This window comes from Paramormyrops kingsleyae, chromosome 19 (genome assembly GCF_048594095.1).
Source record: "Paramormyrops kingsleyae isolate MSU_618 chromosome 19, PKINGS_0.4, whole genome shotgun sequence".
In the NCBI taxonomy this organism is placed as follows: domain Eukaryota; kingdom Metazoa; phylum Chordata; class Actinopteri; order Osteoglossiformes; family Mormyridae; genus Paramormyrops; species Paramormyrops kingsleyae.
Window position 1 is genome coordinate 29,842,031 of NC_132815.1, and position 17,880 is coordinate 29,859,910.

The window sequence follows — 17,880 nt, forward strand, 5'->3', positions numbered from 1 at the left end:
CTTTTAATCTGTACTCCAATTGTGTCAGTTTAGATTTTAAACTAGCATTTTCTGCTTTAAGCTTCTGAAAAGCCACCTGCTGAGTTGGTGCTTGAGGTGCTGCTGGAGTCTGTGCTGAAATATATATTAACAATCAAATTATTAAACAAATGATGGATATCATGCCAACACTTTGACAGTTTATGTTCCATAATAATAAGGAGTGTAGGGCTATATCATATTCTGTAGTCATATATTTTATCATTTCACAATTCCCTTATTTTTAAATCTCTAAAACATCATAAGGTTGCTCACAATGGTGCATTTAATTTTCTAGGAATTTTGATATTTGATTACAATTAACTGCTGTATTGCAATACTTTGGCACTTGATGGCCAGGAATCATTTTATTTCTGATTTTTAGATCAAAGCTGAATAGTCAATGATTTACATGCTGCCATTTTGTTAATACTTCGATAATGCTAAATGGAATAAATTATTGGGAGAAAAAATAATATTAATGTGTTTTGTTTTCCTTTAACTAACTTCATATTTTCTTTCGAACACCACCAGAGTGCTTATGGTCACCAACGATGGTTACGTTAGAGACCAACAAATGTTCAAGATGTCAGCTGTCTGTCAATGAACTGATAAATTAATAAGTAAAACTATTTACTTTCTCCATCGCTGTCTTCATCCTCTGTCCACCGTTGAGGTGCCATCCTTTTGCGCCGACTTTTGCGCGCCGCCATCGTTATCTCACTGTCTGAGCTATCAGCGAGACTGGGCCATACTAACTCAATAGTGGAGCAACAACCGTTTCTATCAATAAATTCAACAAATGGCCGCGATTCTTCTCCTTGTGTATTATCCCAGTATGATATATAATTGACTATAGGCTGTACTCCACTGATTTTCTTATCTTCCAGAATTTTAATTATATTTTTTCTCTTGCGTGTCTGTAGTGGTAACATAGCACAATCCATCTACTGTAGATTCCGCCGTTTTTGCTTTTTGACCTGTGAACTTCAGTCACTGTATCGCGGCAAAAAACAAGCAAAGCAATGGCGTTAGCCAGGACTCGTTTTGTTATGTGAGCGTAAGAACACAAAAGGGGGACGGAGACTAATTAAATTTCTGCAAAAACACAAACTGCTTATGTCAAAAGTTAAGTGCCCAGTGTGCCAAAGGAAGATGGTCCTCAGGAAGGCATCATCACGTGATGGATATCAGTGGTAAGTTTTGTATTTTCTAGCAAGGCATGCACTGTTGTTATATTCAAAGCTAGTTGCTTTCAGATATAAACGCAAGGTATTGTTTTTCCGCAACATATAGCTTATTTATTGACAGCATATGTTATTTATAGAATGGGTCATAGAGTATTACAAAATAATTTTCAATAAACGCGTATTGCATGAACATTATTGTAAATATATATATGTAAATATATATGCGTTTACTTTGTATGTTGTACACGTGTAATCCTATGCAGAACTAAACCAGAATAGCCTTTGTAAAGACCACCCCTTGGTTTAGACTATACTATTTTGTTAATAAAATAATAAATTCTTTTATTTCGAACATTTATTTATTTATTCATTGTTAAGTCATGCTTCATCCTCCATATGACATGTCTACAATCCTTAAACAAAAAAATGTATAGTCTGAACCACCAAAATACAGCTATTGTAAACTTAAACAAAGGCATCTATATATAAACATGATTTCACAATCACAAACCCTAAGAAGTAAAATAAAGTAGAAACAATTAATTGTTTGTGTGTATAGGCTAATAATTTGCAATAGTTTTAAATGAAATATTATATTTGGTATTATTATTTAGTGATTAGGATCACAACTGTGTTTTTTTTTTTGGTAAAAATAATATTTTGTTAGTTGTTTGCACTAACTGACTGATAAATGTAATCTGAAAAACTGTTTACTATTTTTTAGGGAATGCAGATGCAGGGGAAGAGTTACAAAGATGGCATGCAGGAAAGGATCAATTTTCTATAATAGCAAAATAAGCTTGCAAAGCTGGATGAGTTTTATTTACCGGTGTGTGTAATAAACCATAAAAATAATAATAAATTGTAACCTTTTTTCATGACACATTTATAAAAGTAATTTATGAATCTCCCAGGAGTTTCACAAGGTTATGGTAGGTCAAGGGCTCAAATTTTGTAATGTTACATTTTTGGAAAAGGACACCCTCTCCTGATCTTTAGGTCACATTACTGATTAATGCTTATTAACAAGTGTATTTTTCTATCCTTGACAGATTCTCTCAAGGACTGAGACTGCGCCAGATTGACATGATTCAAGATGGCATTGCCAGCAGTTCAGTAACACTCAGTAGAATGAATCAAAAGCTACGAAGCGTATGTAAAAAAGCAATAAAGGTGTACAGAAGAAAAAGTGGACAACTCATGGGTGGAAGTACAGAGTTTATTGTTATAGATGAAAGCAACTTCTGCCATAAGAGAAAGGTAAGCAATTGCACAGAAATCAAAAGTTTGCTTTCAGAATTCTTATTTTCCCCAGCAATGCCATCGTCATAAGTGTTACTTACTGTAAAACAACATCCTACATTTAACATTGATGACAAAAGTGAATTCAGCAAAACTGAAAAAAATAAAAATATAAAACTTCAGAATTTCTAGTATGGACGTGGAAGAACAGGAGAAACATGGAGAAGAAAAAAGTGGGTATTTGGGATGCTGGCTGTGAACGGTCAAAGACGACGACCAATTTTACGTCTTGTTGAGCGACGCTCAAGATGCCATCTTCTACCCATCATATCAAGGCATGTCCGTCGAGGGACAACCATCTTAAGTGATGAGTGGAGAGCCTACAGGTGTGCACTATCAAGACTGGGTTATCGTCACTTGACAGTAAACCACAGCAGGTGGTTTGTGGACCCAACTCATGGAGGCCACACACAGAATATTGAAAGGGCTTGGCTGACATACAAAAGTCAGATCTGGCGATTAAGAGGCAACAGAACAGAGAAGCTCCTAAAGGAACACTTATCCTGTATTGAGTGGACCTACTGGCTGGGCCAAAAACACAAGGATGGACCACTTGGGCGTTTGTTGCATGACATCAGAAAGCAATACCCTGTGTAAATAGTTTTAATGTGATGGATGTGTAATCAGTGTAAAGTAATTTGATTTAAAAAATTAAGTTGTGATGTTAATATGTGTGTATATATATGTTCTTCAAATTACATGTTTAAAATGAACTTATGCTGTTGTGTCATGAAGTGTTGAGTGAAACAAATAAGCTATGTTAACATTCATTGTTCTTATTAACCCCTTAAAAAGAATTCAGTAAATGTTTTAATGAAATAGATGCTTACTCAGTAACGACACATTCATTACTAATGAGTTACAGTGTGTTTCACTTTATAATACTGTTCTTGTTCTTTAGTAACTCCTATGGAAGAAGTCAGTAACGACACATTCATTACTAATGAGTTACAGTTAGTTTTATTTGTCAGTAAGACTTCATTCCTTATTTAAAATGTATACATGAATTTCTTAATGTTTCGAAAAGATCAACAATATGTGGTAGAGCACATTGTGTGGCAAAACACGAGTCTCTGATTGACCATCCCCTCAGTTGGACCTCAAGGCACAGTTTGAAGAACACCGGCACACGGACTGAAGTGAGGTAAACAATTAAAATGTAGGTACTGTATACATATTTTAGGCAGTAACATTTTGTAGAATAAGTTGTATGTCATACAAACAAGTAGGAAGAAACAAGCCTGTTATTCCAAAGGGAAAAAAATGGCAAAAACCATTGAGAACAGTAGCATATACATCCCAGTTAGTCCAAAAAAAAAGCACTGTTCATTTGATGAGTAATGAACTAGTAGTTATTAGAAATAATACGTAGTTAGTACATAATTCCCAATGAGACCAGCAATACTCAATAGTTCCTAATGAAGTAATAGTGAACTACTATAATAATTAGTTTACTATTACGTATTGCGTAATTAAGCATAATTCCTTAGTAGTTAATAGTACCAATTTAGGTGTTAATGAAGCACTACTCCTTTGTTGCTGCTTAGTTCCTGCATATTTACCTGTTAACTATGGAACAGTATTATAAAGTGTTACCGAAATGCTTAACAGTGTCTGTTCTTTAATAGACACGACAGATGATGAATTGTTGATCGCTGCTGCTGAAAGAATAGAAGCGGAGCTAGCTACCTCAACCGGACAACTGCAATCTCAGCGACCGGTAACTCCCACGACACGAAGCGGACCACCGGTCCAAGGGGAATCGACAAGTGGTGTTCCAGCATCCTCACCCCGTGCCTTACCGGACCCACTGCTGTGGTCACAAGATACTGCCCCCTTAACACCTTGGCAATTGCCTGTTGTGATTTCCCCAGCCGGAGCTGATTCCCGGGAGGAGCGTTTGAAGGCGCTCAAACTAGCTTTCTTCCTTTTTCAGGATCAGATGTGTGATTTTTTGGTGGATATGTCTGACCAGATCTAAAGAATAAGCAGGGGGCATGTCTGAAAAACGGTGGCTGTGTAGTTTTGTTGGGGCTGGGGGGTCTAGAAGGATGCATATTAACCCTGATCTGCAGCGACTGATTGATGAACTGAATGACGGACCGCCGGCTGAAATTAACCCCTTTATGCTCGACTTAACAAATGATTTAAATGAGAATGGTACTGATGAAGGTATGGACTGTGTTAATATGGATAATGATGTAGACGGGGGGCCACGAAATGCATATGTGTCTATGGAGGCGATAATGGCTGACGACCATGTGACCGGATCTGGCGTTGATGCGGAAATGCACTGTGAACTGCACCAGATGCTAACAGAGCTGAATGGTGAGCATCCGGGTGAATTTAAATCCATCTTGCAAAACTTATTAAATGATTTAAATGATGATGGGGCAGAGGAGGGGGATCCAGAAATTATGAACATTGATAATGGGGTACAACAAGGCGGGGAGAGGGACGCGGCGGTGGATATGGATCCAGAAATTATGGACATTGATAATGGGGTATAACAAGGTGGGGATGCTGATGGTGATGTTGTAGATGTTAATGCAATACGCAGACCGCAGTTTAACAACACTGAAATAAGGCAGCGCTTTCATTTTGATGGAATCCAGCATGATGACATCGTAGACGTTTACAGGTCTGTTATACAGACATTCCAAAATTTGGTGGACAGAGTGAACGCTTTAGCGGGGCCTGGGGATATCATACAGGTGGAACTGCAGGGGGCTTCAGTAACCAATAACACAGCTATACATGTTTGAGGCGAGATCGATCTAAATGATCTGCTATCGATGGTAGACAACCTTTCACAGAGCAATGCCGAGGTTTTCAGCGATGAAACGCTGGAACTGGTCGTTCAGATTGTTCATAAAATGATCATGAAATGGTGGTGCAGCCAAACGACAGAAATTAACGAGGCTTTTAAAGTCTGACATTCTGCAAAAGAAGCTCAGATGGCTTATTGTTTCTGAAAACTCTGACAATAATCTGTGCTTTGCTTACTGTGTAGTCCGCCTCTTAAACCCCGACATGCCACATCAGGTTGCGGAGATAGAAGCTAAGCGTTTACAGGAAGCAGTAGGTCTAACTGAGTCAGATATGGTCTCATTCTCAAACATAGCAGAGTTTGAGCAAATGCTTGGGGTCAAAATTGTGGTGTGGTACCGCTGTGACAAGTCTAACATTTTTAAGAAATTTCAGACAACCCCCGAGCCTTGTGATGAAACAATCTTTCTTCAATCTTTCTATACCTTCAAGATCACCATTATTTTGGCATAAAAAGCTTGACGGCATTTTTTGGGGAGTTGTACGTCTGTGATTATTGTTACGCTGCATTCAGTATTAAAACAGGGCACAAATGCAAGTATTACTGCAATGTATGTCTCAGTCCCTAGTGCCATAAGCATACCACAACGCACATCCATTGTGAGGACTGTGGGTCTTTCTGCCGCTCGCGGTATTGCTTTGAGCAGCACAAAATCTCAAAACAGCAGCCAGACGGCGGTTTTTATACTTTGTGTGATTCAGTCAAGTATTACGACAAGTGTTGCAGACAGTACACCGTCACAAAAAAAAATAACCCAAAGGCTCATAAATGTACACCTATTACTAGGTGTGATTTTTGTAAAGAAGACTTGGCACCGGGGTGTGAGCATCAGTGTTTTATCAAGCCAGTAGCGCCAGAGAACCTGTCAGAGAGGTATGTGTTTTATGATTTTGAATGCAGACAAGATGAGGGGGTGCACATCGCTAATTACATTTGCTGTATTGACTTTGCGGGCAATAGCTGGTCCGCTAAGGGAGATGTGTGTGTTGCGGCATTTTTTAAGAAGTACCGCAACTGTAAATACAAGGGGTATACATTCATAGCGCACAACTCTAAAGGCTATGACAGTTACCTGCTTATGAAATATTTAGTTGAAAATGGCATCACCCCACACATTATCACGCAGGGCACAATTTTTTCTTACTTCCTTCCTCACCCCTTCTGGGGTGTGCTCCCTGGAGCACAATGTCGTTGAAGAATTTATGCCTCTGCTGCCTACAAGACAATTACCTCCACCACCGGCAACTACCCTCCAACCTGCCTGCCCTTGGCTCAACACGATGCCTCGCCATCCTTCCCTGCGGCTGTGTCTCTATTAATCCTGCCATCGTGCATCAAGCACCACGTGCCTGCCCCGGTCGGCCGCTGCATTGAGACATATATTTCAACCCCTGTATTAGCTTAGTCATTTCATCTTGTTTGTTTGACTCATCTGCCGGCCCCTGGAGGATGGGCTCCCCCTTTGGGTCTGGTTCCTCCCAAGGTTTCTTCCTCTTAGGGAGTTTTTCCTTGCCACCGCTGCCTTTGGCTTACTCAATGGGGGGTCCTTACGAGGCAGAAATGTAAAGCGCATTGAGACAATGTAATGTTGTGATAATGCGCTATATAAATAAAATTGAATTGAATTGAATGAGGACTTTAACCAAAGATACATTGACTCTGCTTTCTGCCCATGAAGCTGAGTGCATTCCCTGCAGCTCTGGGTTTTGAGAGCGAAAAGAAGGCTATTTCCCCCATTTTTGGAACACCGTAGAAAATCAAAATTACATCGGCCCCTACGCACCACCTGAGGCACTATGATGGAAAATGAAAAGAGAGTTTATGGATTGGTACGGCACTGTTGCTAGCGAGGTGTTTGATTTTAGGAAAGAAATGGCAGAGTACTGTAAAAATGATGTTGTCATCTTAAGAGAGGGATGTCTCAGATTCAGGGGTGAGATCATCAACAGCTGTAATCTAGACCCTTTTCAATGTGTTACCATAGCATCAGTGTGCATGAAACAGTTTTGCATGAGTTTTTTGCCTGAAAATACAGTCGCACTAACCACTCCAGATAATTACATCAAGCGTCAAAAAGCATATTCAACGCCGTCCATTCAATGGCTGGAATACATAGCCCATCACGAAAAACTAGAGATTCAGCACACGCTGTGTAGAGGGGAGGTGAAAATGGGTCCCTACTACCTCGATGGCTATGCCGAAATCGATGGGGTTCGTACGGCATACGAATTTGCGGGGTGTTTTTTTCACGGGTGCCCAGAATGCTTTGATTCACACGAAGTGAATCCTGTAACAAAACTGCGTTTTGGGGACATGTATCAGCAGTTTCAGGATAAGATCTTTGCCCTTAAAAACATGTAGCCCATATAAAACGAACACACAGTCACAAATATTGAAATCTCCCCAAGGTGTCATATTTCTCCATTCCTGTGGGGGCGCTGTCTTGTGTGAGGGGGCGGGACCGTTTTGGGTAGATGCGGGTGTGGAGGGAAAAAAAAGTATAGAGAGTGTGGTCAGGGGTTACGGTGAGAGAAGAGAGAGTAGACACTTTTATATGTTAATAGTGATATTAATAGAAGCTGTTGGTGAATGGCGTTATCCACAGACCATTTTTTCCTGAAGGATTGCAGCTTATGAACTTCTGTTTCTTTTGAATTTACTTGAGTGAATCTCCGGTGAGTAGCTAACATGCTAAAGCTGCATTATGTTTTTTTATGCCTAAAACCAATCGGAGGTGTTTGATATGTAACTGTTAGTCTCTATTTTGATCGAGTTGTTGTTTTATTGTTATGAGATCGTTCATTGCGCTTGAGAATGCTGTTTTCTCCGGTATTCTGTCATTTTGGATCGGAACACCATTTTGATTAAACGTGCGTGTTATGTTAATACGAGGGTAAAATGGCTTATGTCTATTCAGCTACGAAGTAACTCTATCGGGCTAATGTTTTAAGGTTTAGAGCCACATGAAAGATGTTAAATGTGAACGCCTTTTCTTTTGAATGTCGTGCTAATAAGATGAGACCATTTCTTAGTTAAGACATTTAATCTATTTTATATATGGATACATTACTTTTGCACGGGTTAATTATAACAGACTTTGTTTTTGTCAAACCAGGTTTAGTTTGAATGATGTTGTTGAATTGAGCCCAGTCTAATAATCTTGTTAATAAGGGAAATAAGCTTGTTTATAGATGTGTATGTAAGATGAAGCTATTGTGCAGCACTAATGGGATGCTGTTGTGTGCAGATTGGTTTTTTTGTTAATATATATTTTCTGAGACAACTGGGAGCAACCTAACGGCGAGCCAGCGATCCTGAACATCTAAGTGCATCCATCGACTGCGGCCAGTCATATCAACCTGCTTGAGCCGGTGGACTGGACTCAACACTTGGGTCTAAGACTGGGAAAAAAAGTACACCAGCCCATTGTCTGCACTGATCTTTAGGAGAAAAGGACTTTTACTCCTTAATAATTATTTTTTTCCTGATAATTTTGTGCCATGTTTATTGGTCCACACTTCTTATGCCTTGTTAAATAAATTATTTTTTCCTACTAAGAGAGAGAGAGGAATTGAGGTCGTAGCCAATTCACTCCTAATAGCCGAACCTAGTTCACAGGATTGGGAAAAAAAATTGCAAACACTGACGCCCTAAGTTGATTAGGTAACCCCAATCCAATCTGGATCTTGAGATTGAGAGTAGCGTACATCTTTGGCGAGCCAGCCAGGAGTGTTTTGGACACGGCCTAGGTATATTGTATAGGTACGGTTACATAACAGATTTTTTTTTTCATTTCCTTTGTGTAAGAGCTTTTTGCATTGAGTGAAGCTGATACCAGGTTAAGATACAGTATGGAAGTCATGGATATTGAGCAGAGCTATGGTGTTAAAGCAGAGCGGTCTATTATTTTAAAGGGTGTTACTCAGACAGATTTAGATGTGCACATTGTTGCAACTTTTGAGAAATATGGCACTGTAACTAAAGTAGTGAGGGTGTCACACACAGATAGAGAAGGTAGCTGCACTGCAATTGTAGAATTTGAGTCAGGCACTGCTTATGCTTTAATCAAACCTAATTTACCTTTTTGCATACAGAACATCTGCAACACGGCTGTTACATGGCATGCAAACAGTGTTGAATTACTCACACAGACTGCCCCAGACTCCAGTGACTCAGGTGACAGTAGTAGCACTGACTCTGACCAGAGCTCGACTTTGCTGATTCGTAGGTCTAGAAAAACGCCTGAAACACCCCCCCTTCCCCCTCAGCCTGCCAAAGGAGCAAAGATAAAGCGCAAATCCATGGGTAAAGGGAGAACCGTTTTGACCCCAGCTGACGATCTGGACGGGGACGTGCTAAACCCACCAAAAGTAAGGCGCTTTGTTGTTGAGCATGTGATAAAAAGTGAGGCATCCAGTTCTCAGAATCAGTCAAAGAGGCTACGCTCCTTTTCCGGCAAAGTTCCAAAGCCACCAGGTGAGGTTGACTTTGAAACGTGGCTACTTCATGTTGAGCTAATGTTCCATGACCCCGACTCTGTCGAAATGCAGCGGAGAAAAATACTAGAAAGCTTGCTTCCTCCAGCTTCAGATGTTGTGAGGCAGTTAGGTTCCTCAGCTCACCCCAGAGACTACATGAGGCTGCTGGAGTCTGCTTATGGCCCAGTGGAAGACGGAGAAGAGATATTTGCCAAATTCCTGAGCACAAACCAAGATCCAGGAGAGAAAGCTTCTAGCTACCTGCAGAGGTTGCAAACCTTGCTGAACACTGCCGTGAAAAGAAAAGGTGTCCGTCCATCTGATATGAAGCGTCACCTGACGAAACAGTTTAAACGCGGCTGTTGGGATCATGACCTCATCCTCCGGTTAGAGTTGAGAACAGGGGAGCCTCTTGATTTTGCTGAGTTCTTGTTGCAGCTTAGAACAGAGGAAGATAAAAGGGCTGCTAAGCTGGACCGCATGAACCGTCATTTGGGGTCCTCCAAAGCAAAGTCCTCTATGCACGTTCAGACTGCAGTTAACTTCTCCTGTTTTTCTGATGGCAATGCCAGTGTGCTTCAAGCTTACATTTCTGAGACTGAGAGCCTGAGGAAACAAGTTGCTGAGCTACAAATGCAACTCAACAGTAAAAAGTTTAAAAAGGAGAGGAAACGTGAAGCAGAAGCAATAGAGGCCAGTCAAAACCCACCCATACCCCAAGCTGAGACCCAAGTTCACAGTGTGTCTCCGAAGTTTACACCCAGGGCCCAGCCCAAGGCCTGGTTCTGCTTCAGATGTGGAGGCGACGGCCATATTGCCAGGACCTGTGAGAACGCTATAAATAAGGCTGCAGTTGAGCTGAAGTACAAAGAACTGAAAGTGATGCAAGATGAGTGGAAAGCAAAGCAGGGCTCTTCTTTAAACTGGGCAGGGCTCCAGTAGAGGGACGTCCTGGAGTTGACAGAGAGAGTAGTCCCAGAGTAAAATGGCGAAGTCAGAAATCCAGCTGTTGTTCCATTCGACCTACCGAGGGTGAGCTTATGATTGGGTTAGTTGGATCCAGATCATTGGTTAGACTCACTGTTGGTAGAATTCAACATGAGTGCCTAATAGATTCAGGTTCACAAGTAACCACAATATCCCGGTCATTTTATGATGCCCATTTAGCATCCCATCCAATTCGCCCCATCGATAACCTTCTCGAAGTCGAGGGAGCAGCAGGCCAACGTGTACCTTACATTGGCTACATTGAAATTGATATACACTTTCCTGAGACTTTTACTGGTAGGCCCAAGTCAATCATCGTGCTAGCCCTCATTGTCCCTAATTCCATTACCTCTGCTCAAGTCTCTGTTCTCATTGGGACCAATGCCTTGGACATTCTGTATGAAGGGTTTGATGAAAGGGTTAGTGGGCCTGTCACAGAGAACTGTGCTTATGCTGCCCTTGTCCAACATCTGCGCAGCATATACAAGAGTAAAGCACAAGACAAAGCTGGTAAAGTCAAACTTCTACACAAGAGAAGGATAGTCATCCCTGCAGGCCAGAAAGTGGTACTAGATGGCTATGTAAAGAATGTAAATAGTTTTACTGGATCTTCCTTCCTGGTAGATTACCCCTCAAATTCATATTTTCTGAGAGGGTTGACTTTCTGCAGTTACATCATGACGAGTCCCAGACGTACGTCTTTCAAAGTGCCTATCTTGTTAAAGAATGAAACGAGACACAACATCACAGTGCCAGCACACTGTATATTGGCAGAACTCACAGTTCCTGTATCTGTTTCCCTACTTACCTCTCCAAAGGGTGACAGTCGCATGGAAAACAAAGATCCACCATCTTTTAGGTTGGCAGCTGGATGTTATGCCGCACACCCTGTGTCCCCAGAAAACGATATCACCTTTGATTTCGGTGACTCGCCCCTTACTGAGGAGTGGAAAGAAAGAATTACAAAAAAGCTGAATCTGGTTCCTGAAGTCTTTGCAAGGGGTGACCTTGATTATGGACATACAACAGCTGTTAAGCACAAGATCCGTCTCTCTGATCCAACACCCTTCAAGCAGAGAGTGAGACCTATCCACCCATCTGATTATGAGGCTGTCCGCCTCCATTTGAAGGAACTGTATGACGCGAACATCATTAGAGAGTCTGAAAGTCCATTTGCATCACCAGTTGTGATAGTGAAGAAAAAAAATGGTAAGATTCGACTTTGCATCGATTACAGGAAATTGAACGCTCAGACCATTAAAGATGCATATGCCTTGCCGAACATTGAGGAAACTTTTACGGCCTTGACAGGATCCAGATGGTTTTCTGTGATGGATTTGAAATCTGGCTTCTATCAGGTGGAAATGGTAGAGGAGGACAAACCTAAAACAGCCTTTGTCACTCCCATGGGGTTTTGGGAGTTTAATCGGATGCCGCAAGGTGTGACAAATGCTCCAAGCACCTTCCAGAGGGTCATGGAGAAGTGCATGAGCTCCTTAAACTTAAAGGAAGTTCTTGTCTTCCTTGATGATCTTATTGTTTTCTCTGAAACCCTTGAACAACATGAAGAAAGGCTTATGCGAGTCTTGAACAGACTGAAGGAGTTTGGGCTCAAGCTATCGCCTGAGAAATGCTGCTTTTTCAGAAAGTCAGTGAAGTACTTAGGACACATTGTCTCAGAGAACGGAGTAGAAACTGACCCTGACAAGATCTCTGCACTCACAACTTGGCCCAGGCCGAACAATATCAAAGAGCTTAAGTCCTTTCTTGGTTTCACAGGATATTACAGAAGGTTTATCAAAGACTTTTCAAGGATTGCAAAGCCCCTCAATGATCTGACGGTTGGCTACATCCCATCAAGAAAGTGTAGAACCAAGCCCTTCTCAAGTACTGACATGAAGACTCCTTTTGCTGAAAAGTGGACAGCTAAATGTGAGGAAGCTTTTAAAACACTGATTGAGAAGTTAACGACAGCCCCAGTGCTTGGTTTCGCTAATCCCAGAATGCCTTATATCTTACATACTGATGCCAGTCTTCATGGTCTTGGGGCGGCCCTATACCAAGAACAAGATGGGCAGGTAAAAGTCATTGCCTATGCCAGCAGGGGCTTGTCAAATTGTGAAAGAAGATACCCCACTCACAAATTGGAGTTCCTTGCCCTTAAGTGGGCAATAACCGACAAATTAGCTGATTATCTCTATGGAGCTGAATTTATTGTCGTCACCGACAATAATCCATTGACCTATATACTAACATCTGCCAAGCTTGATGCCGCTGGCCATCGGTGGCTCGCAGCCCTGTCCAGCTTCAACTTCAGTATTAAGTACCGTGCTGGCAAGAGGAATCAAGATGCAGATGGCTTATCCAGGCGTCCACATGACTTTGATGGAGCGGACTTGACAGCTAAGGCAGAAGAAGACAGGGTGCTCCAGTTCTTGTCCAAGTTTTTAAAGGACGGCGGTAATGCCACCCTCCCTACTGAGGCAATCAAAGCTGTCTGCCAGAGGCATGAGCTAGACAGAGTCTCTGGCACAGGGGGAGAATGTAGCTACCCCCCTGCTATTGTTGAATCACTTGCCATTGATGCCAGTGCAGTCCCAACTGAGTTCACTCATACTGACCTGCTCCCAGGATCCAACACCCTTCCCAGAATGTCACTGGTGGAATGGGCTGCAGAACAGAGAGCTGATCCCGTAATTAACAGAGTTATTGATATTGTCAACACAGGTAAACGCTTGTCCTACCGTGTTAGACAGAAAGAGGACAGAGAAATCCAGCTTATGCTTCGTGTCCAGGACCAACTTGTGATTAACAATTCGGTCCTTTACCGTAGAAGGCTAAACAGAGGTGAGCTGTTTTTCCAACTGGTCCTTCCCAAAAAGTACCGAGCAATGGCTCTGGAGGCTCTACATGATTCAGTTGGACACATGGGATTTGAGAGAACAATAGATCTTGTCCGCGCACGTTTCTATTGGCCGAAAATGTCTACGGATGTTGACTCGAAGTTGAGGACTTGTGAGAGATGTATCCGCCGTAAAGCAAAGGCTGAGAAGACAGCCCGCCTTGTGAACATCAGGACTAGTAGGCCGCTTGAGTTAGCCTGCATGGACTACCTGTCCTTGGAACCTGATGGTCGGGGAACAAAAAACATCTTGGTTATAACTGACCATTTCACTAAGTACGCAGTCGCTGTACCTACAACAGACCAGAAGGCCAAGACAGTGGCCAAGACGTTATGGAACAATTTCTTTGTCCACTATGGTATACCTGAGCGCTTACATAGTGACCAAGGCCGCGACTTTGAGTCTGCAGTAATCAAAGACCTTTGCCTGCTTTTAGGGATCAAGAAAACAAGAACCACTCCCTATCACCCACGTGGTAACCCCGTGGAGAGGTTTAATCGAACACTTTTAGAGATGCTGGGGACTCTTGAGGAAGAAAACAAAGTCAAGTGGCGTGACCATGTGCAACCTTTAGTGCACGCTTACAACTGCACCAAGAATGACACTACAGGCTTTTCTCCTTACCAGTTAATGTTTGGGAGGCAGCCTAGCCTTCCCCTTGATGTGGTGTTCGGTCTTAATCCAGAAGGGCAGAGTAAAATTTCTCATTCTGATTATGTGAAAAGACTCAAGGAGAATCTGCAGGAAAGCTACAAACTTGCATTGGAGCACAGTGAGAGGAATGCTCTAAAAAACAAAGAGAGATATGATTTGAAAGTAAGAGAAACCATTTTAGAGGAAGGAGACCATGTCCTCGTCAAGAATGTTGGAGTGCGTGGCAAACATAAGATAGCTGATCGTTGGAGTCGAACAGTGTATAAAGTAGCTAAACGCATACATGATTCTCCTGTCTATGTTGTAGCTCCTGTTGATTCTAGTGGCCCTAACAAGACATTGCACCGTGACTTGCTTTTACCTTGCGGTTTCCTTGCTCCATCCGTCGAAGCAGAGATGACTCTGCCTAGGCAGAAGAAATCCAAAGTGCAGAACCCAATGTCTGAAGAAGAGGGAGAATACTTTAGACACTCATGTGAGAGTGAGGAGGAAGTGGAAGATGAGTATTATTACCCAAGGGGAACGCCAAAGACATCATATCCCTCTATTACCATTGTGCATGAGCTCCCTCAGTCCGACCCAAGATCCCCTTCAGTGAGTTCCAGCTTTGGGGAGTCAAGCTTGAGGCCAGAGGCTGAGGAATTTCAACCTAGAGATGATCAGCAACAAGACTTTCACCAGCACGAAGTTACTGACCTTCTCGGAGATGCACTGGAAGGAAGTGAAGACTTGCATACTGACGCAAGGAAGATGGAGGAGGAGGCCATATCTGAAGGAGACCATAAAGACGAACGCACTGGGGAGGAAAGTCTTAATGAATCAGAAGATGTGCTTGAGGATTTAGGGGTGACCCAGCAGCATGGAGAGACAGAAGTGAGGAGGTCGACCAGACATAGGACGGAGCCAGACCGACTGACCTACCACACACTAGGAAATCCCTTGACCTTAGTTATGCAGTCCCTGTTAAAAGGGCTTGATCAGGCATTTACCAAAACTTTAGACTTGGAGCCAGCATATAAATTGACACCTCTCCAATTAGACCGACTGACTACTGTTTAACTGGGTGGTAGTACATGCAGGGGCGCATGCACATTCAGGAGGGGAGGATGTAGCCCATATAAAACGAACACACAGTCACAAATATTGAAATCTCCCCAAGGTGTCATATTTCTCCATTCCTGTGGGGGCGCTGTCTTGTGTGAGGGGGCGGGACCGTTTTGGGTAGATGCGGGTGTGGAGGGAAAAAAAAGTATAGAGAGTGTGGTCAGGGGTTACGGTGAGAGAAGAGAGAGTAGACACTTTTATATGTTAATAGTGATATTAATAGAAGCTGTTGGTGAATGGCGTTATCCACAGACCATTTTTTCCTGAAGGATTGCAGCTTATGAACTTCTGTTTCTTTTGAATTTACTTGAGTGAATCTCCGGTGAGTAGCTAACATGCTAAAGCTGCATTATGTTTTTTTATGCCTAAAACCAATCGGAGGTGTTTGATATGTAACTGTTAGTCTCTATTTTGATCGAGTTGTTGTTTTATTGTTATGAGATCGTTCATTGCGCTTGAGAATGCTGTTTTCTCCGGTATTCTGTCATTTTGGATCGGAACACCATTTTGATTAAACGTGCGTGTTATGTTAATACGAGGGTAAAATGGCTTATGTCTATTCAGCTACGAAGTAACTCTATCGGGCTAATGTTTTAAGGTTTAGAGCCACATGAAAGATGTTAAATGTGAACGCCTTTTCTTTTGAATGTCGTGCTAATAAGATGAGACCATTTCTTAGTTAAGACATTTAATCTATTTTATATATGGATACATTACTTTTGCACGGGTTAATTATAACAGACTTTGTTTTTGTCAAACCAGGTTTAGTTTGAATGATGTTGTTGAATTGAGCCCAGTCTAATAATCTTGTTAATAAGGGAAATAAGCTTGTTTATAGATGTGTATGTAAGATGAAGCTATTGTGCAGCACTAATGGGATGCTGTTGTGTGCAGATTGGTTTTTTTGTTAATATATATTTTCTGAGACAACTGGGAGCAACCTAACGGCGAGCCAGCGATCCTGAACATCTAAGTGCATCCATCGACTGCGGCCAGTCATATCAACCTGCTTGAGCCGGTGGACTGGACTCAACACTTGGGTCTAAGACTGGGAAAAAAAGTACACCAGCCCATTGTCTGCACTGATCTTTAGGAGAAAAGGACTTTTACTCCTTAATAATTATTTTTTTCCTGATAATTTTGTGCCATGTTTATTGGTCCACACTTCTTATGCCTTGTTAAATAAATTATTTTTTCCTACTAAGAGAGAGAGAGGAATTGAGGTCGTAGCCAATTCACTCCTAATAGCCGAACCTAGTTCACAGGATTGGGAAAAAAAATTGCAAACACTGACGCCCTAAGTTGATTAGGTAACCCCAATCCAATCTGGATCTTGAGATTGAGAGTAGCGTACAAACACATACAGCCTCAATGTATATGTTATTTGGGAACACCAGTGAAATAAATAAATTGAAGGCTGAAAAGGCTGATGTACAGGCATTCTTGAGGGAATTTGACTTTCCAGAGCGCATCGATCCTCGGGACGCTCTGTTTGGTGGCAGAACTAACGCTCTGCAACTGCACTATAAAGCACAGAGTGATGAGCACATAGATTACTACGACTTTACTAGCACAGTCAATAACGGTAGGCCACCCTGTAATCATTTACAGTGATTTTGACAGCATTGAAAACTATTTTGGGCTGATCAAAGCCAAAGTTTACCCACCGAGAGGCCTTTACCTACTGGTTCTGCCTTACAGGTGCGGTGGTAAACTCATGTTCACACTTTGCAGAACATGCTGTGAAACCAAGAGGCAGGGGGCCTGTAATCATTCAGATGAGCAGAGAGCTCTGATCGGCATTTGGTGCAGTGTCGAAATCTGTGAATGAATAGGGCTACAAAGTCGTAAAGATTTACGAGGTGTGGCATTTCCCCGACCGGACAGACACACTTTTTGCTGACTATATTAATACCCATTCAAAGGGAAAACAGGAGGCTTCTGGCTATCCCTCTTGGGCAAAGAGTGCTGAAGATAAAGAGAGATACATTCAGACTTACTTTGAGAAGGAGGGCATCCGTTTGAACCCCGAGAACATCAGGGTTAACAAAGTCAAACGCCAAATTTCCAAATTGTTTTTAAACAGTCTTTGGGAAAAGTTTGGTCAGAGAATAAATCAGGCGAGCACAACGCTCATCAAAGACCCCGATGAGTTTCTCACCTTCATTTTTTCAAAGCTGGTCAATGTGACACTTTTCCTTCCTGAATGACAATGTGCCGATGGTCCAATGGCGGCACATAAAGGGCTGCCCTAGCATGCCGCGGCACGTGAATGTTTTTATTGCCGCATTCACTACCGCGTATGCTAGGCTTGAGCTGTACAATCTCATGGACCGCTTGGGGCTGTGCACGCTGTATCATGATACAGACTCTGTCATTTTTGTCAGCAAGCCGGGTGACTGGGCGCCCCCTCT

At 42.1% G+C, this 17,880-nt stretch overlaps 1 protein-coding gene and 1 long non-coding RNA gene across 2 annotated transcripts; both read left to right on the forward strand.

Moving 5' to 3' along the window:
- The first annotated feature begins 1,963 nt into the window (after positions 1-1,963).
- Positions 1,964-3,107, forward strand: LOC140580923 (uncharacterized). Its single transcript, XM_072702642.1, has 3 exons — positions 1,964-2,037; positions 2,261-2,468; positions 2,643-3,107. Exons 1-3 carry the CDS (start codon positions 1,964-1,966, stop codon positions 3,105-3,107), a joined length of 747 nt encoding a protein of 248 aa, XP_072558743.1.
- A 4,595-nt stretch (positions 3,108-7,702) lies between these two features.
- Positions 7,703-16,771, forward strand: LOC140581151 (uncharacterized). Its single transcript, XR_011984204.1, has 3 exons — positions 7,703-8,015; positions 8,588-15,788; positions 16,361-16,771. It is a non-coding gene; the product is annotated as an uncharacterized lncRNA (long non-coding RNA).
- The last annotated feature ends 1,109 nt before the right edge of the window (positions 16,772-17,880 follow it).